Source organism: Lethenteron reissneri, chromosome 58 (assembly GCF_015708825.2).
Source record: "Lethenteron reissneri isolate LAM-NWPU_2019-01 chromosome 58, ASM1570882v1, whole genome shotgun sequence".
NCBI classification, from domain to species: Eukaryota; Metazoa; Chordata; class Hyperoartia; order Petromyzontiformes; family Petromyzontidae; genus Lethenteron; species Lethenteron reissneri.
Window position 1 is genome coordinate 1,960,214 of NC_083836.1, and position 19,925 is coordinate 1,980,138.

General features: G+C 53.8%; 1 protein-coding gene and 1 long non-coding RNA gene across 2 annotated transcripts in view; both read left to right on the plus strand.

Annotated features, from left to right (window-relative positions):
* Positions 1–19,925, plus strand: part of ABCC5 (ATP binding cassette subfamily C member 5) — a 49,480-nt gene that overhangs the window by 13,920 nt on the left and 15,635 nt on the right. Inside the window, exons 5-13 of the mRNA XM_061575339.1 lie at positions 5,364–5,511; positions 13,136–13,369; positions 14,128–14,301; positions 14,952–15,099; positions 15,473–15,621; positions 16,042–16,149; positions 17,052–17,195; positions 17,768–17,977; positions 19,068–19,139. Coding sequence (XP_061431323.1) covers positions 5,364–5,511; positions 13,136–13,369; positions 14,128–14,301; positions 14,952–15,099; positions 15,473–15,621; positions 16,042–16,149; positions 17,052–17,195; positions 17,768–17,977; positions 19,068–19,139 — 1,387 coding nt within the window. The remainder of the gene's footprint in view (positions 1–5,363; positions 5,512–13,135; positions 13,370–14,127; positions 14,302–14,951; positions 15,100–15,472; positions 15,622–16,041; positions 16,150–17,051; positions 17,196–17,767; positions 17,978–19,067; positions 19,140–19,925) is intronic.
* On the plus strand, positions 5,566–12,619 carry LOC133357415 (uncharacterized). Its single transcript, XR_009756970.1, has 2 exons — positions 5,566–7,137; positions 7,852–12,619. It is a non-coding gene; the product is annotated as an uncharacterized LOC133357415 (long non-coding RNA).

The following is a 19,925-nucleotide window of genomic DNA, read 5'->3' on the forward strand; positions in this document are numbered from 1 at the left end:
ACATCTTGCACCTGGGCCCGTGTATATTTGTGTACAAAACATTAGCGGCGTTGTGTGGACACCCTGCCCTGTTTAACCGATGCTTCCACTTCTGACCCACCCACCGGGGTCACTGCTCTGCTGCACGCGGCGTATTTTCCAAATTAAGATTGTTGTTTGTTGGAAGTGGGCGGGTGGCTCGGAGGTCAGAAAGCTGAGCTTTGCATTACTTCGGAGTTCCTGGCTTGAAAGCGCATTCTGCAGTGGTAGCAAGTTGATGGTCGATGCCCGGTCACCAATGGCTGCACGAAAAAGATACAACGTTAAATTTAATTCCGCGCGTAATTTTCGCTCTGAGTTCCAGCTCTGATAACCGCCAACGATTAGTTTGACTATCGTGCGACGGACTTGGTATCATATCACTGCAGGTGGGAAAGTGCTCCTTTATATCCGCTTCTGCAGACCATTCGCTAACAAAGGGCGGGAGGAGGGGGGGACGCTGGTGGAGGGGGGAGGGATGCACTGCGAAAGATCCTAATGGAAAGATCCAAATGGATTCGTCATCGCGTGTCATTACACCCGAGAGTACAATCGCGCGCGGCAGAATTGGAAGGATAAGGTAAAAGCAGGAAGCAAATGCGTAGAATAAAAGGCGTCAACAATGAGAGCGTCCGTCCATAGGCGTGGGACTGCGACCGCCTCTGGCTAAAGCCGGGGACGCTTTGCCCTTGCGTGACAAGATTGCGGATGATAAAGGCATGGGCTGGTGATTTTTTATTTTATTTTACTGTGCCTGAAGCTAAGGAGGGCTGTGTCTCACCAGGCCTCATTAAAATGCTTTTGTGCGAAGACTGCTATTCCTCCAGACACCCGTGCTTTGTTCTCCAGCGAAGCAGCACTGTTGTGACGGATCGCCGCGCAATTTCCGTACACACAGCAGCGTCTGGAACTCTGCACTCACCAATGCAATACAAATACACTACAAAGTGGTTGTAGAAAGCTCATAAAGGGTGACCCCTGCTCAAGACACTACACAGTGGGTTTGTGTTTGATCGGGAGAGGTCGTTGGGCAGAGCAGAAGAGGAAGGGTTTGAGTCTGGACTTGCACAGCACTGATGGCTGGAGGAAAGGAGTTTCAGACTACGGAGGTAGCAGAAGAGAATGAGCGACCTCCCGCTGGCTGAAGGTTGGCAGCGGGCTTCCACTGAAAGCCTTGGTTGCTTGATTGGGGAGTGTATGTTTTAGGTAGTAGAGTGACATGAGAGGGGAGAGGTAGGAGAGTGCGTGGAGTAGTAGTGAGATGAGAGGGGAGAGGTAGGAGAGTCCGTGGATGGCTCTTCCACAACAAGTCAGGGATCTCTAAATCTGTGGACATTTTTAAAATGTGTCTCGAAACTCATTTATACGCTTTCCGCTTATTACACTTTTAGTTCATTTAGCAAATGGATTTTTAAAATGTATTCATGATGTAATTATTTTCATGCCGAGCATCTGCTGCTGCGTCCTGTATGGCACTTTGAGATCCTTGATGGAAAGCCGCTGTATAAATTGAATTATTATAAATAGAGTGAGACGAGAGGGGGGGTGGGCAGAGTTACTCGGAGCGGAGTCCGTGGTGGGTCACGAAGACGGTGAGCCGTGATCTTCATATTGATCCGGGAGAGGATTGGGGAGCAAGTGGGAGGCATCGTAGTGTCGGGGCGACATAACCTCGATTGCGAGTGTGTGTGAGGAGTCTGGCCTCAACGTGCACATAGCCTGGCACAAGCGCCGTGGTGACGTCACCGCCACTTAGTGGCGAACGGCGGTTGTTGTTGTTGGAGTCTGGCAGCAGCGTCTCTTGCTGGCATCGAGTTTGGGAGATGACAACATTAGTCATAGCAGTGGTGCAGCAGCAGCAGTAGTAGCAGGGCTTGGTATTGGCCAACAATGGTTGTCTGCTATTTAAATTTGAGAATATACGGTAGTGGGTGTACATGCTTATGTAACGCGGCGTACGAATGTAGAGCACTTATGTAACTGCTCTTTCCCTTGGATAACCGGTGGCAGTGGCGCTTTATCCCATTAAGCGATGGGTTGAGCTGTTGGTATTTTTCGCTCGGGCTTTTCTGAACAGAAACCGCATCGCGGAGCGAGGCACTCGTTGGTTTACGCGAGAACAGGCAAGCGCCTGAGACCTTGGTAAAAATAAATGCATTGTCACAGTGAAAGGGTCTGACCTTTTAATAATCGTAATAATAAATAATTTTTTAGTACATTTGCCATTCCGAAAGTGCAAGGCTGCCACGCGGGAACGCGCCGTTTCACACGCAATCCGGTTGAGCCTGGATGGCGCTGGCCTGGGCGAATGCCACTCAACAAACAGCGTCTGCAACGCTTCCGAAATGTTAGCAAGCCGCTTAGGGCTGCGCACTTTCAAATCACCTGGGTTGAAAACTCATTTCTTGAAAGCTGATTTTTGTGTTGCGTTTGTTGACCTTCTCGCACGGTTGCCCCCTACGTACGGCACTAAAGAAGTTCAACACGCATACATTCATAGTAGTAGGTTTTTACCCTTTAAACTGGTACAAAACTGACACCTTTATACAAGGTATCATGTTTGCAATAACCACAACACAAGCAGTCAAAATGCAAACAAAAAGAAACAACTTTGATAATGGTAATGATATGCACTGTCCTTGAAGTTGATTGGTCCACACCCGAGACAGCTTTCCTTAGAGCCTAGTCTCCATTGGTGTTGGATCAGATGACGCCAAAAGGCGTACAACTCAAAGACAGCGCACTATCAGAGTATTGAGAGCTCGGGGTAAGCATTTATACTGAGACCTCCTTTACCAGTGGCAAAATATAGTAGTAGGTTTTTACCCTTTAAACTGGTACAAAACTGACACCTTTATACAAGGCATCATGTTTGCAATAACCACAACACAAGCAGGCAAAATGCAAACAACTCTGATAATGGTCGTCTCCAGTCGTTGCATACATTCGTTAGAAGCTGCTGCAGACAGCAGATGCATCCATCGTTGTGCCGTACTGACTTTCTACACTTCCACATGCGGCTCTGTCCGCCGTCGCCAGCCCGCACCGACCGACGTGGCTAAGTATGCTCAAAGAATCCCCGTGATCCGCAAGGCGTCATGGAGAGGCCCTCATCCAGCAATGGAACCGACGAACATTGCCGTACTGGACAGTAGACACGGGGAGCCGCGGTTGTTTCCGCCGCTTTGATTTTGCCCCCATCACGTTACTCGCCAAGCCCAATTTCGTCTTTGGCTAACACTCATGGGGATTCCCCAAGCCTTAGTCATTACCCTCGTTGTTGCCTGCCAGGCAGCCTTGCTTATTAGCACGTGGATGTCATCAATCAATGTCAGCCGCTATTCATAATAATTATTAACATTTGTAAGGTGCATTTCATCCATAGATCCCAATGCGCCGTGTATGGAAAGCCGGAAATTAACAACCAGGGTGAACGGCCAGAGCTAGGGGGTGTAAAGGCCAATTCAAAGATTTTAGTTTTGAATGTAGACTTAAATATGTTTGACTACTCTGTTTTTTCACCAAACGCAAAGCGTCCCAGAGTCTGGGAGCTGCACTGGCAAAAGCTGCATCACCCCGGCAACAGAGCCTTGACCTGGAAAGGCGGCTTTATAAATCCGAAGTAGAATAGAATAAAGGTCTCGGGGACATCGTTGAGAGAATAAAAATGGATCGGTTCCCAGAAAATCTTGCGGTGCTATGGACACAGGCACGCATAGAGAAGGGGGCACGTCGTTGCCTACCCAGCGGTTTGAGCTGAGCGCGTAAACAAGGGGAACTTGATGCGCATGACGTCACGCATTCTTCCGCACGGGCGACCTTTGTCCCACTTGCTTCTCCGGAGGCAATGTTCTGCTGTGTGCCGGCCCTCGCCTTCTGCCCTACGGCTCCTGCGTCATCACTTTGCTAGTGCGGAATCTCCGCCGTCTGCAGTCGTTGACATCGATTGTTGTGTCGTTGGTCTCTTGTTGATCCGTTGCTCCGGGATGTGCACGCACCAGGACCAGGCAGTGGCTAAACGCACGCTCCAAAGCTCCGCGCGGATGAATGCGCAATGCGTAGCGTTCAAAGATCCTCAGGCACCGATCGATTTTGGTGCGTTACCCTGGAGGTCGCCGGTTCGATCGGTTGAAACGATGGGCAAGTTTGCCGAGTCTGCCCCCCGCCGCCCACCCCGTGTCAGGGACGCGCCGCCGTGCATGCGACGAGCTCTCGCGTTGCATGATCGCCATTTGTTTATTTTGCGTTTTGTACATCACTGTTTGTCTCAGTCCCCTTGCTTAGACCAGGGGCGGCTCATGGCGGGGTGTGGGGGGGATGTTGTTTGATCATACTTCACCACGCTGGTGAAGGCAGCGGAGATCATTCACAAACAGCGTCTGCAACGCTTCCGAAATGTTAGCAAGCCGCTGGAGCTGCGCACTTTCAAATCATCCAGATTGAAAACTCATTTCTTGGTGAAGGCAGCGGAGAGCATGGACGTGGTAGTCTAGAAGTTGCAATGGATTATTTCCACACTGCCTTCTGTTGGGCCTGCCACATAGCTGTGCAGCAGCCTGTTGCACTTACTGTGGCTTCACTGTAAAAATAAAGATTCGGTGCTTATGTGCCTTTGCCGGCCCGAGCCGGTACGGCCTTAATAGATGCTCTCGAACAGCACCAGTCCAATCTTTGTCGTTATACGTGCAGTAAACACGTCAGTGAAACAACAGCGGCATAAATCTATTGTGGACCTGCAACATCATTCACAAGTGGTTTACATACTCCACCTTTTGTTAATAATCTGCGGCACACTGGGGAATTGTTTTGTATTCGAGTATTTGTTTTTTCCCCTCTCTTCTAAAAACGGGGGGGGGGGGGGGGGGAAAGGGGAGGGGGGTGCTTAAAAACACTGCCCCTAGGGTTCCAGGGTGGGTGGGTCCCATGGTAACGGCACCGTGCCTTACGTGTATCGCCGCATTTACATTCGCGGTTCCTTTGTTTGACGGCCAGAGCCTCGGGCGTTTCCCCAGTGGTTCACGAGAATGGACGTGCCCAGAAATGTTTTTAATCGTCGTCACCACCGTAACATTTTTTTATTTCGGGTGGCGCAGTGATAACACTCTTGCCTCGCGGCAAGGAATGCCTGTGTTTGATTCCTGACTCTTTCTGTGTGGAGTTGATACGTTCTGCCTGTGTTCTGTAATTAGTTTACTCCGGATGACATATGTCATAAGGCACTGTGAGAGCAATGCCTTGTGAGCGCTAAAAGCATTGCGTGGAAAACGTGATGACAAAAAGAGCAGGACCCTTGAGTTGACACCAGGCCCCCTCTCCCCTCAATGCTCCCATCCGTCTCGTCGCAGGTTGGAGCGTCTTTGGCAACAGGAGCTGAAGGAGTGCGGGCGGGAGGGCGCCTCGCTGTCGCGCGTCATGTGGAGGTTCTGCCGAACCCGCCTCGTCATCTCCATCCTCTGCCTGATGATCACCATGCTCGCTGGATTTTGTGGCCCCGTGAGTGACTTCACACATCTGCTCATCCCCACTGCGCACTGCTGACCCCGGCCGGCCCGAGCTGTTTCTTCGGCCGCTCCCGTCACAAAAAAAGCGGCAAAAAATAAAAAACCAAAACTTCGTCGTCCCGGCCGCGACTCCGGTCGCCACGGAAACCTCTCATCCTCCGGCGGTTGGCGGCGCGGGAGCGTGCGGATGCGCGTGCGCGCCCTCCGCTGTTTTGCCGTGGAGATGCGACGAGCGAGCTGGCGGGTAGAGGTGCTCCGTGAAGGGAAGCGATGACCCCCCGCTCAACAAACGACCTACCGAACGACCGATCCGATGTCTTTGTTGATGATGGGTCTTCTGACGGGTGGCGGTGTTTGTCCAACAGTGCCTTGTCTGCGTTCCCGGCCCCTTGGTATGTGTCTGACCAGCTTATTGTTGTTGTGACTGTCCTCAGGAGAGAGGTGGGTGCGAGTCCTTTGCTAGCTACGTTGTTGTCATCGTTGTTGTTGTTGTTGTGAAGGCTTGCAGGTCAGAGGGGTGCACATTACCTACCGTAAGTGGGCTTCGGTTCATCGCCTGACAGCTTTGAGATTTTTGAGCAGTTTTGTTCCAAGCACTGGGGTGTGCGGATATAATGCTGTGATTACTTCTCTCTCTCGATGCACACGATAAGCTGCTGTTTTGCCTCTGGCTTCGTTCAGCTTTGCTTCTGTGAGGTTGATTCTTGCTCTGATCTTCTGTCTCCTTCCTGACTCCGAGCCTCTATCGGACCGCTGGCTTCGCCGTTGTTGTGTGATAACTTGGGCAGAGTTGTATGAATTCGTTTTCCAGAGTCTGCGGGCGTGTAGAGGCAAGTCACCTCCCAGCCCCTAGTTCTTTGTGTCTGGTAATGTATCTGCTGCAAAAACAAATCACACATATTTGCATGAGTAAATCTTGTCGTTGTTGTTGCTGCCGCTGCGACCGTTTGTGCCGAGTTGTTGAGAAACGAGCAAGCGGAAACGATCGCTGCAGCCATTCTCCGATCGATCCGCTCTGCCATATGTTTGTTTTTGTTGTTAAAGTAATTTGCCATTCTATTTTTTCTCCCGGTTTTGGCGTTGGCTCTTGCACCGTCGCGTGTGCGAGCGAGGGAGGCTTTCGGTTGCCGCTTTGCTGGGGCCGTTGGTTGGTGGCGGCGGCATCATCGTGCGCTGCACCGCTGAGTGTTCGGTTGTTCCCTGACGCTGGACTGTGTGCGTGTAGAGTTTTGAGGCCGTGGGACAGAGGGGGGGGGATTAGGAGCATTTTTTTGAGGAGTGGTTGCCGCAGGTAAGCCCAGAGACACTGGGTTTTCTCATTCGTGTCGAGTGTCCGGGTGCGTGTGTGTACCTGCGCGCGCGTTTCAACGTATACGATGCGCGATTGTTCGTGGTGACAGTTTTGTCTGTGCGAGTGCGTGCGTGCCGCTCATGATTCAACGTATACGTTACGTGATTGTTCATGGTGACAGTTTTGTCTGTGCGAGTGCGTGTGTTTGTGCGCGCGTGTGTGTACGTGCGCCCGTGTGCGTGTCCCCGTGTGTGTGTGTGTATGCGTGCCCAGCAGGAGTACTCGGAGAGTGCAAAGCACGTGAATGCTTGTGCTGTTCTGTAATGCGTGAGTGGACCTTTTGATCAACACCCTTGAGCACTTTTGTCTTGCGTAAAGGGTCGACTTGGGTTCGCATCTGCACTTGGCCCTTACAGAAATATTTTCTGCACTCGAAAGCCTCTTTGCATGCATGCATACACACATTGACCTTCACACAGCCGCAAGCAATGACCCAACAAAGCATTCCGCAGGTACTTCTGATTGTAACCGCTAACGGTAGTAGCAAGCTCACGTAACAATTAACTCGTGCGGCAGGGATCTATCAGTCACGATTGGTGCTTCTGAATTATGTTTTTTGAACAATGCAATGTTGTTTTTCTTGCGTAGATTTTGTGTACAGTATTTGCGTTATTGCGTTGTTTTGTTTATTCCGTCGGATGCGTTCAAATTCATTGCCGCGCGGCGCGAGCCGGGAAAACGGTCGTTGCACGTTCGTTTTAAGTTGATTTCCGCGACTCCGTAACGACATTAACTGCTTTAAAATTGTGACGACGTGTGCGTCGTCATTCCAGCCTCAAACTCACAACAGCAAGTTCCGATGCGTGGGCAAAGAAACGAAACGATTTAAAATCACGGACAAACAACCAAACAAATGCCTGCCACCCAACTCCCCCCCCCCCCCCCCCATCGCTCCTGCTCCTGCCCACCGTCTTCTGCCGAGAGTCATCCTTTACGGATTTCTTGGATCTGACGTCAGCTCGCGTTGCCTCGCCCCTCAAGGGATGACGGTGCAATCGATCGAGGGCATCCGTGGCAAGGGGCTCCGCCGGACTCCGGCTTCGCGATCGCACAGAGTCACCGGCGCTGCTCCGCCGCCAAAGACCGCCCGGGAAGCCGACGCTGTTGCCGCTCGTTCGGAAACCCGTCCCAGCGCCAAAAGCCTGAATTTCACTGCGAGGCTCGGCGCCAGAAAACCTTGACCCCCCTCCTGGGGGTTGGGGGTCGGGGGAGGGGGCTTGCGTGGAGAGATGCCACCGTTCCCCAGCCCGCCGCTGTCAGGCGAAGGACAACCTATACTTGCCAACTCCAAAAACTACCCTGCTGTGAAATGCGAGATGAACCAAAAACACCCACCGGACAACAGTCTTCCCACTCGCCGCCCTCCTCCCCCTCCTCCCGCTACCTCTCAAGACAATTACAACGCAAATCCACGAACCCTCACGAGCAGGCGGTGTCTTCCTTCCACAGCTGTTCATTCTCATTGCTCCCTTCCCAAAAACAGTTTGGCAAACGACAAAACAAAAACTGCCGCAGCGAGGATATCAAAACGGCCGTGACCTCGGCGGCTGCTGCTCCGAGCGTGACGCCACCGCAGCCCACTCGGGCTCTGCGTCGATTGCGGCCAGAGAGGTCGCGTAGTGGCGGGCGGGCGGGCGCACGTTTGCCGGCCTGCGGCTTTTGCCGATGTTTCTCGGCGCACACGAGGTCGGGGCCACTCTGAGGGTGGTTGTCACGGTTGCGTGCGAGGTTATGAGGGTCCTCTCCTGCCTTTGCGTGGGTCAGGACACTTCAGAGTCGATTCAAAAGAAGTTGCGTCGGCCGTGCTCCGTGTTTTGTGCAAGGGTTGGTGGGCTTTCTGGAAAATCTTGATTCTAGTACATTGTGACTGGAGCGTCGCTCGAAAATTAATCGAGGCCTGCCCGCGGCGTGTTCCTGCGTGCCAACCGCAGCGATGCAAATAAGACGGTGTCCCTCTGCATGGTGGAAGAGAAGTCGGGCGGCCCAACCGTAGCCTCTAATCCAAGGTTTTGGCTCGCTAGCGTTCGTTGATAATTGTTTGCACTGTAGCCTCACTACCAACAGCGTCTTCTAATGTGCCGCATTTCGGTCGGTCGTTTGACACGAGCGATTTTAAGCGACGAAGTTTGTTGATGGTGGTGGTTTGGAAAGAAGGTCAGCAATAGCTCTAGGACTCCCAGGGCGTGGCACGGTTTGCATAACGGGAGATTATATATTTAGTTGTGAAAACACATTCGGTTTGAATTTTTGTGGTAGCGTCAGTTGCAAGTGACGTGGGCAGGAGTTGACGTGGCGTGGCCAGCGGGTGCTTTCCCACGCCAAAGCGGCGCTTGCGTCTTTACAAAGCTGAGATCTCTTTTTTTGTGTGTCACATGTGACGCGAGAGCCGTGGATTATTTAATTTCTGCTGCCGGAGCGGAGCGGGTGCTGCACGCATTGCGTGACGACGGCGTTCCTGTCTGGCGCTCGCTCGTCACGCCGCGTAAACAAGTGGCTCCTTCTCACGCGAGGCTGACCGCTCTTGCCCCCCCCCTCCGACTCCCTCAGCCATCACCCCCCCCCATCCCAAACAGATGTCTTCCCTAGCCCAGTCTTTCTGTGACGAGTGCCACTTCTGTTTTTGTTCGTGTTCTTTTCCCACCCAAGAGGCACAGTGAATTTCCATTGGCGTCGCTGCATGTGGGTGCAGAGGAAGTACCAAGACAGAACGATGCCAACCCCCCCCCAGCCCCCCCCCCCCAAATAATTAACTCGATGGCTGTGTAATTGGCACTTTTGGCTTCACTCTCACACTTCCCTGCCAACTCGCTCTTCTCTAGCCGAGTCTGTGCTCGGTCGTGCGTGAGCGGCCAGCTCAAAAAAACTCGTGGCCTCGAGAGTTGGGGCAAAAATCTTGCCCTGCCGGCCGCCCCCAAAGCTCACAGACTGTCCCGAGCGGTCGCGACGCACGGGGAAGTTTCAGGGCGGTCGCTGCCGGCAAAGTCGTCGCACCGTTTTTCTTTTTTTGTAAAATAAAAAGAATCAATCCAAGTCGACCAAATGTGCGCAAATATGGTCACTTGCTCCCCCTGGCGTAATTCTAGTGGACAACAGGTCATGGCAACGTCCAATCGGATCGCACGGCGGTCATGGCTGCCCAAGTCTGTGCGTCCCGTGGACCAATCGTTGCTCATCAGACTCGCTTGTTTTTAACCAACTCTCGTTTTCATTGGCCAGAGAGAACCACGTCACTCCAAGCTGTTACCACGGTGATGCCCGCCAATCCGGTTGCCCCTAAAACTGCCCCCCCCCCCCCCGGGTGCATTGCCGTGTTTTGAACACGGGAAGTGAGGAGAGCCGGTGCATGCAGCCAGCAGAGAGTTGTCGGGGTGCATCTCGGAGTCTCTTAGCAGCCGACCTTCACCCCGGGAGTCCAACCTCAACCCAAAGCTCATTTCTTTTGAACCGCTTTGTATTTCGTTTGTTGTCCTTATCCCTCCCCCTCCTCTCCACCGCCCGCACCTCCGATAGCACGGTTACATATGGTGCGAAAGAAGTTCAACATACATATGTACGAAGCATTGTGGTGGTTGGGGAGGGGGGTGCTAAAATAGACATTGTGCGGTTATTAAGAATGATTGGTTGGTATGGTCTTAGTGAAGTGGTGGCCAGACCCTGGGTTCAATCATCGCAATCGTAGTTTAGCGCCCTGAGAGCTGTTGTTTAAGGGCGCTTTATACATTCGTATTATTATTGTTAATTGCATGATATGTGATGGTTTGCGATTATAATTTCAGCTGACGGTGCTGCTGCTGCTGTGATTATGATTTTTGTCGATCACAGCTGCGAGCGTTGGCACTGGTTGGTGTAGATTTGTAACGATAGACAGCTCCCCTCAACCCCCCCCCATCACCACCGTGTGTTGCTTGATGAGTTGTCACAATTCGGGGCTCGTGATTCGATTCCACGGTTGAGTTTCGTTTCGTTAACGGCGGTCGCGATGGATGAAGCGACTCTCTTCATACCTGCGTCGGCCGCACGGGACGAACCGCATGCGACGTACGCACGAATCTGAAGGAATTGATTCTCGCACGTACGCGTCGCGAGCATCAGGATCTTATTGTGATTGCCGATTCGATGCCTCCTTGTTCAATCAGATGCCAATTTGACCTGGCACCACGTGAACCCAGCATAAGCAGCATTCACCGCTATTCATCCCGTCCTCCCCGCCTCTTGATTCACCGAATTGCAAAAGATGCGCGATGAGATTACGATTTTATCGTATTGTTTATAATTGTTTTGGTTTTTTTACATTCTCGGTACGGTGTTGGTGCGCTTGAGCGTCAGTGCGTGGCGATGTCACTCGCTTCAAGTTGTAAATAATCGATGGTCATTCGCGGGTTTCCGTGCAGGTATCCTGCGAGCGACAATCTTTTTTTTTAATCGGTACATTGTTACAGATGTGCTCCTCCAACAATATTACATTTACTGCCCCTGCGAGACCTGCACTTTTTCACGACTTAACACGCATTAGAACTGCCTGTGTACACGCGCAGCCGTTCTGTCACTCCACTGCTGGATGAGCGCCTCCCCACGCCGTGCGGGGTCGTGGTGGTAGTTTTACCGTACGTCACCGTGCTGGTCGGTGAAAGCAGGAAGCATAGCGGTACAGTACAGCAACAGATTTTGCCGCACCGCCCTTTGCTGCCCGGCACGTTGCGCTAACCGCTACCCGCACAGGTATCCGGGATGACGTCGTGTTGCTTTGATTGGCATTGGCACTCCCATCGATCTCCAACTGCACCGTGACCTTTTGGCCGAGCAGGAGAGTCCGCACTGAACCAGTGCTGCCCCCTAATGGTAAAGCCCTCCGCGCTCAAATGAAGACACGATGATAAAACGGAGCTCCGCCATAGATACGTAGCCAGGCTGTGTGCTTCCCTGGGCTCTCCGACATGCATGCACGAAGCTTGCTCGGTGAGCAAAAGGAGGCTTTCGATTGACGGTTCGGAGTTTTCAAATGACGTCACAGCCGTGTCGGTCCCGTACTTTGTAACGAAGCGTCGCAGCGGTGATGTCACATCGATGCTCCTGACCGTAGCAGCACGTGTCTGGGTCCGCCCACGAAATGCACACAGCCTAGGCATGTAGCTACAAGGTAGGAGCCGCTTGTTTTTCACGGGTTGTGCCGTCCTTTAAGCTCGTACACGGAGATGGGATGAAAGCAACTCGTGCGCGGGGGTCCGAGACGACGCATCGCTGCGTCGCGGGACTGTGAGATGCCGATGGCTTGGGGAAGCCTTAATCCAGCAGTGGGTTGACCCTGGTTGGTGGTGGTGGTAGTGGGGATGATGTTTAAGTGCTGCGATCCCAAAGGGGGATGGTCAGTGTTTTAATGACGTTCTTAAAACTTGCACCGACCTCATTGCTGGTTTGGCTTGAAAGTTGAGTTGGCGAAATCGAAAAGCTGTGCTAAAATGCAGTCGTGTGTATAATTACGATTGGGGGACGGTGCAATTGTTTAAGAGCTAACTGTTAAAACATTCGACCGCCCCTTCTGTGATGGTGTTGAATAGCAATAAGCGGAAGCGTGTAAATCGATGACTCTTTCCGTGCCGTTACTTTTCGTTTTTATACTTTGATAACAAAAGCAGTGAGCCGCGGTTCATATTTATTTTGACGCAAGCGTGCATGTCGGGCGCAGTGCAATTTTCCAGGCCATTCCAGACTCTTAAACTACACAATAAAAACGAGGTTGCCTTGAACAGGGGCGTGTGCGTAAGCGTGAGTTTTACCGTAAACGATCCGTCGCGGCGGCCTGTAAAGTGCGTGCGTAAAGTGCGTGCGTGCGTGTGTGTGTGCGTGTGCCAAGCGATCAGTGCTGACCTCTCTCCGCAGCTGGTAGCGCCCATGGCCTCCTTTGGCTCAGGCAGTCCTGCACTGTTCTGCTGGCCTGGTGCGCTGGGTATGTCCTTCGCATGATATGCTTCCCTCAAGTCGTCACAATGCCGTTTTGTTTACGTTACAACTCCCCCGCCGACAGTAGCCTCTCCCCCCCGCCCCCCGCCCCCCCCCTTATAATTCAGTTTTACTTAAAAAAAACACGCGCTAAGTAAATGCCACGTCACACACGTCACCACCCGCGCCGATGTCACCGCGTCGAGACTTAACCGCTTTTGTGCCCACCCTTTGACCCCCACCCCCCCCCCCATACAGCTACGCCGCAGCGCCGGGGCAGCGCGAGGCTCACGCGCTGCGCGCATCTGTGCCTTGCTCTGTGCGCTAGGCGTTTGTGGTGCGCCGGCTGCTGGAGTACACTCAGCAGGAGGCCGCCGACCTCACCTACGGCCTCATGCTCGTGGCCGCCATCTTCCTGTCGGAGCTGATACGCTCGTGGTCGCTGGCGCTAACGTGGGCGCTCAACTACCGCACGGGCTCGAGGCTGCGCGGCGCCACGCTGTCGCTCGCTTACGAGAAGGTGCTCAAGCTGCGGAGCCTGCGCGACAAGACGCAGGGGGAGGTGGGTTGACGCTCGCTCGCACGCGCGCTCGCATGGTCTACGGCCGGCGACAGAGCTGTGTCGTTCTCATGGCCGTTAGAAACTTCGACCCGAGCAATGACGGACGGTTGTTGGGATGGCATGGCGTGCAGCTGCTGGGGTATTGTCCTCTAAACATCTTCATGGCCATGTGAGGATGGCTCCTTGCTTCTGCCTCTCCGACTCCCTCGTCATCTCTTCTGTCCCACCGCTTGATGGAAGCGATTGTAAATTTAAGACTTAATTGACGGTGTTCAACTTGGGAAAGCTCACACTCTCCCGATTCATCGTCTACTTGAAATTTAAGTGCTTTATGGGGGGAGTAGTTACGGTCAGTTAACCCCGTGACATGACATCATGGGGTTAACAGCTTGGTTTTGCCGGCCTTCTAAGAGCGAGCGGGTGGGTCGTGTATCCAGAGTCGCATCAGCCCAGTAAGACTGTCGTGTTAAACCAGGCCGGGCCCACATTCCCTCTTGGCAAAATTGAGCCGGCCTGCTCTAAAGTAGCCTTGGCAACGTGGCAAGTCAGAAGGACGGGGGACAAGCCTTGACCTCGCCTTCAGTTTGACCCCGCAACCCCAGCTACCAACCTCTGTGCACCTTCACCCAGATCCCATCGTCCTGTTGCCCCGGGCGGTCGCAAGCCGGTCGACGCTGACGATCTCTGACCGTGCACGTGTGGGCGTGTGGACTTGTGCCCGCGTGTTTTTGCCCGCGCTTTTAAAACGATCCCCGCAGCTGATGAACATCTGCTCGACGGACGGACACCGCGTGTACGAGGCGGCGGCCGTGGGCAGCCTCCTTGCGGGGGGCCCGCTGGTGGCGCTGCTTGGCATGGTCTACACGCTCTTCATCCTCGGACCCACCGCCCTCTTCGGCTCGGCCGTCTTCATCCTCTTCTACCCCGGCATGGTGAGGAGCACTCCCCGCCCGTGTCTCCTCTTTCATCTCTTTGTTTTTCTCCCCCCCCATCTCACCCTCTATAGCCAAGCCTGGCACAGATCAAGAGGCGCGAGGTATTTTCCCCCCCCCCCCGCCGTGCCACTGACGTCGCCCCCAACGAACGATGGCGGTGCGCGGGTGCAGTGGTTGAACCCGGCGACCTTGGTTCGATTCCCGGCCACGATTAACGTCGGCGGCGAGTGGTTTCGAAACCGGTCCTAGGCCTACCGCGCCCTTTGCCAGTCGGCACTGACTGGCAGGGTGAAGAATTTGTCGAGCAAACCTGACGACGTGGGAAGGAGGCTTTCATCCATCAGTGGATTCATGAAGACTGGTTTATTTTCTTCCCCCAACTTTATTGGAACCAGGTGATGTGGGTGCCTTAAGGCAAAAAGAACAACACCCTTTTTAAGTCAAGGAAGACCTGGGCCACAAAAAAGCAATCTCGCACCCACGTAAACTTCGCCATTACTACATGAAAGATTAAACTGATAACAATAACATTTTCATCCGTTATGTTGAATTTCATTTTATTTGTAATCCTCGCCGTCGAGGCCTCGAAGTAGCGTTTGTTGTGAACTCGCGCTCGCGGGAAAAAAACCCCAACGCGTCTGCCGCAGATGTTCGTGTCCCGCCTCACGGCGTACTTCCGCAAGAAGTGCCTCGACGTGACGGACCGGCGCGTCCGTCTTATGAACGAGGTCCTCAATTGCATCAAGTTCATCAAGATGTACGCGTGGGAGAAGCCCTTTTCTCACAACATCTTGGGTAAGGCCTCGGCGGCACCGCCCCTCCGTGGCACCGCATCGCGCCACTGCGTCCGCCTTCCAGCCGAGAGGTTGTTTACGTTCGACCGCCTCGACTTGTTTCTCCCGCGTGGCGTCTTGAGACGTGGTCGCAATTGGATGCCGCTGCATAAACCCACGGCGCGTTGCGTAGACTCACGCGGAGACCCATGGATTTGCTTATTTAGTCAGATAATTACCTGGCTAACCTGAAAATAAATTCCCAATAATGGCGTTTGTTGCTGGTAGCTTTTTTTGTTTTGTTGGCCCATTGAGCCTGCGCTTAGCAACTTTGTTTAAAAAAAAATGACAAATAAATTCCGTGTGTCTTGTTTGTCCCGCGTGTCTGCCCGCAGCGGTGCGTGCAGAGGAGCGGCGCATCATGGAACGCGCGGGCTACGTGCAGAGCATCACGGTGGGCGTCGCGCCCATCGTGGTCGTCATAGCCAGCGTCGTCACCTTCTCCATGCACATGGTGCTGGGATACGACCTGGAGGCCTCGCAGGTGACGCCCCTTGCGCCCACCCCCCTTCCCACGCCAAATTCTCTCCCCGGAAACTCGGCCCTTCCAGACTGCGGTTCCCATCTGCACGCTCGAAAGCTTCGCCAGTGGCCGGGCCCAGTGGTGGGTGTTTAACGGGTGGGCATGTGGCGATGCGTGGAGTAAAATCGAGAGCTAAGGACGCCATCGTCGGTGCTTTCGTGCCGCTGGGATTCTGGGTTCGAATCCGGGTTTTCATCCGTCTTGTGTTTTTAAAGCGGGTTTTGTAGCGCTAGCGAGTTGATGCGTCCGTAATGTTGCGCTGAGACGTTGAGTAAACGCAGGGAACAGTTCCATGCACGTGCACGCGTTGCCTCTGTTGAATGCTGTTGTCTTTTTCTGCCTCGATTGTTAACGGCATCCTCTTTTCCGTTTATTCCCCAGGCTTTCACTGTGGTGACGGTGTTTAATGCCATGACCTTTGCCCTCAAAGTGACTCCGTTTTCAGTGAAGGCTCTCTCCGAGGCCTCTGTTGCGGTTGACCGCTTCCAGGTAAAGATGGCATGTGGTTTGCACCACTCAGTAAGACCCGTTCGCCGCGATGCACCTCCCCGAATCCTCGACACAACCTCACGGCTAGAATCCCCTGCTCATTGCCATCGTCAACCAATGTGTGTCCTCTACCGGGCCTCCACATGTCATCGACACCCCGCACGGTCTTATGATGAAATCTCACTTTTTATTAGCATGAGACGATTTCACCCCGTTTCCGCTGTTGCCATCCACTCGTGCACGTTATCACCTTCAACTCACGTGCCGTCGCTTGTTTTCTGCCCATCGTATCGTCATCCCTTCCAGCGACGTCTCCGGAGCTCCGAGCTAAATTACAGCTCCGTGTTTTGCGACGAACGTTACCGTTGCCAATTGGAGCGAACGTTTTATAATTAACGCCAGGATGATGAAATTGGAGAAGATTAGAAAAATAAAACGAATCTAACTCTGAAAGTTCCATGCGAGTGTAGTGCTCCGTGGCCACGGCTGAGCGGGCAAGCCGGTGTGGCACGGCTGAGCGAGAGTAGAGGTTCGTGGCTCGACCCCAGCGGCCGCCCTGTTTAATACTGCGTGTGTTTCTGTCGTAAATGTGCACCGTCCGCTTCTCACAGTGGCCGTTACCAGAGACCCCGTGACGTTCGGGAAGGCCTTCGGCCGTTGTGTGCCGGCGTTACGGGAAAACGTTCGTGACAAATTTAGAAATAACTCGAATTGCTGAAAGTGCAACATGGTTCCCTACACAGCTCATCTTAAATATCCTTGCCGCTATCAGAATTGCCCAAGCATCAAAATGACACTACCGTTATTATAACGCTGCGTGCGTTCCTACTTGTGTGTGCGCGTGCGCGCGCGCTCACGATGCACCGTGACCTCTCTGTGGCCCACCTTTTGCCGTGCCACAGAGCCTGCTGCTCATGGAGGATCTGCACGTAGCGCGAGCCAAGCCCAGCCGCCCCGGTCTCGCGCTGGAGCTGAAGAACGCCACGCTGGCCTGGGAGACGCTGACGGGCAGCACCCAGGCATCGCCGCGCGCTCGCTCGCCCGTGGTGCGTTCCAAATCGCGGCCCCCTACTCGGCACTCCCGTTGTGCTTGCATCAAACAAACAATTGCCTTTTTTTCCTTTCCCACGGTCCCTTGAGCACAGGCCCAGAGGGCCCAAAATGCCAAATGCGGCGGCAACAAACGGCACTGCCAAAGTTGTGTAATTGGGCAAGGTTAGTATCATTATTACAAGAGCTTTGGAAAAGATGACGGTGGGAGGGGGATTCCAAAATGGAGCGGTGTAAGGGAAGAAGTGGACCTGCAGTGTGGTGAATTAAGAGTGGGTTGGTGGGTGTGCGAGTGGGTTGGTGGATGTGTGAGTGGGTTGGTGGATGTGTGAGTGGGTTGGTGGGTGAGTCTATTGGTAGGTGGGTGAGTGAGTGAGTCTATTGGTAGGTGGGTGAGTGAGTGAGTCGATTGGTAGGTGGGTGAGTGAGCGGGTGAGTTGCTGTCTCGTAGCGCGAGGAGTCCCACCCGGGATTTAAACCACCCCCCCCCCGCCGCTTGCTCAGTTGCCGCCGCCATGGTCACGGCCGCCACCGTGTGGGTGTGACATGAGGGGGCTTTTGTCGTTAGCCTAAGGGGCGAGTGAAGGCCAAGGATGCCTCCCGTCGGGGCGCCGCCAAGAAGGTGGTGGCCGAGCGGCCGCCCCCAGCCGGGCCGCTCACCGAGCAGATCGGCCACCTCCTCGTGGACAGCCCCGACGAGGAGGACGAGACGCGAAGCATCTTCCGCAAGTCGCGGCTCCTCAAGGTGCTCCACAACATGGACCTCGCGGTGGAGAAGGTGAGCGGAGAGAGAGGAGAGGGAGCGGAAACTCGGGGGCACGCGCGCTCTCGTGTGTGTGCGCGTTCAACACGGCTTTCGTCACCAATATTATTCATGACACATTTTTTTTGTTTGGTTTAGAGCGCGTAAATATGAATGTGTCGTTAAACCCGCCACCACCGCCCGACACAGCCAATGAGTGAGGTTTGTCACGTAAAACAAAACTTGCCAGTTAGTTACTACTTCAGCACACCGGTGTGTTGGAGAGTAAACCTACGACATTTACCATTGTACATGTCGTGGGTTTACGATATAACTCAAAAACGTGTGTTTGCTCTTTGATCCGTGCCGTCCTGGGCCTGTCCTTCAGTGTTTATTCTAAGCGTGCACCCGCTCTAAGCTACTGCGCACACCCTCTGATTAATCGGCTCATCTTGGCGCTGTTCATTAATTTAGAGGTACCTGTCGGTCATTCCACTTCACAGCGGAAGAACTTAAAAGTATTGTTCACATGTTGAGCCGTTTGAAAAATATCGGCATGCGCCTCTCTACACCGCTTTGCACACTTGGCAACTTTTGCTCCGCGTTACCACCCGTGCGTAGGTTTCCTCGGTTGTGCCGTATGCGGCCCTCCGACGTGCATTGAGAACGACGCCCCGACGTTTCTTTGCACGTCCCGGGAATCTAGACCAGTTTCCCCGAACCGTTCGCAAGCGTGGGGCGGGGGGGGCGCGTTTAAATCCCGGGCGGGACTCTTCGCGCTCAGACACAGCAACTCACCCACTCGCTCAACTAATCGCTCACTCTCTCTCACCAACCAGCCCACTCACTCAACCAATCGCTCACTCACTCACCCACCCACCAACCCACCCACCCACTCACACACTCGCCCACCAACTCACTCACTCAGCCCACCAACCCACCCACTCACCCACCCACCCACCAACCCACTCACCAACCCACACACTCACCCACCCACTCACTCACCCACCCACTAATCCACTAACTTACCCATCCACCCACTAATCCACCAACCCTCTCGTTCTTCCGATCGACTACTGATGCTGCGCTTGCTTCCGCCGTGCCCTTGCCACCCCCCACCCTGCAGGGCAAGCTGCTGGGTATCTGTGGTTGCGTGGGCAGTGGAAAGACGTCCCTCATCTCTGCCGTCATGGGGCAGGTGAGACGGGGGTGCCTTTGGGTGCCGGGTCCTTCTCGCCTTTTGCTGTGCCCAGGGGTGCAGTTAACAGGATGTCTTGGCTTGTTCTCCTAAACTCTGCGGGTGTGCGGTGCGTTAGGGTCTCGGGTACAGCTCATCATCATTTTGGCCGCGTGCCCCTTTTTAGTAAATCACGGAGGTGAGTCCCGCGCCGACTTTAATTACCCTCCCGACTCCCCTTCCTCCTCCCCCCCTCCCTCCCCTCCACCACCACCACCACTGTTTAGCATCGCCTAGGTTGTGCCTAACAGTTCTGTCGTGGTGCGGTTTTGACAGTGGTACAGCCCAACACATCCTGTTAACTCATCCCCTGGCTTTACCCTCTGCTGCCGCCCCCACCGACACCATGAGTCCGATGCTCGCTCCTGTTTTGTGTGTGTGTGTGTGCTCCGTCGTGCTGATGCGAACGAAAACAGACTATGCCCTAGGGTCCTGTTTGAGGCTGTGGGGTACCCAGGATGTAGAGGGTGGGGTAGGTAGGATTAGCGAGGCTCGGGGGAGTAGGCCGGAGCTAGGGTCCTTGTACTAACATGCGTCCCCAGCGCAGGACTTCGCCACTCTCCCCGTTACCGTCTTCCCAAGGAATCGCCATGCGGTAAGGCGAACCCGTCTTCTAAGAGCATTATTTACTCGTTTGTTTTTGCAAGTGCATTTTATTGACTTGTCGATTTTTTCGCTGTGATGCTGTATTATTTACCTGCTGGATGTGGCCTCGTGGTTGCGAGCCAAGCTCCGGCTCTCGGCAAC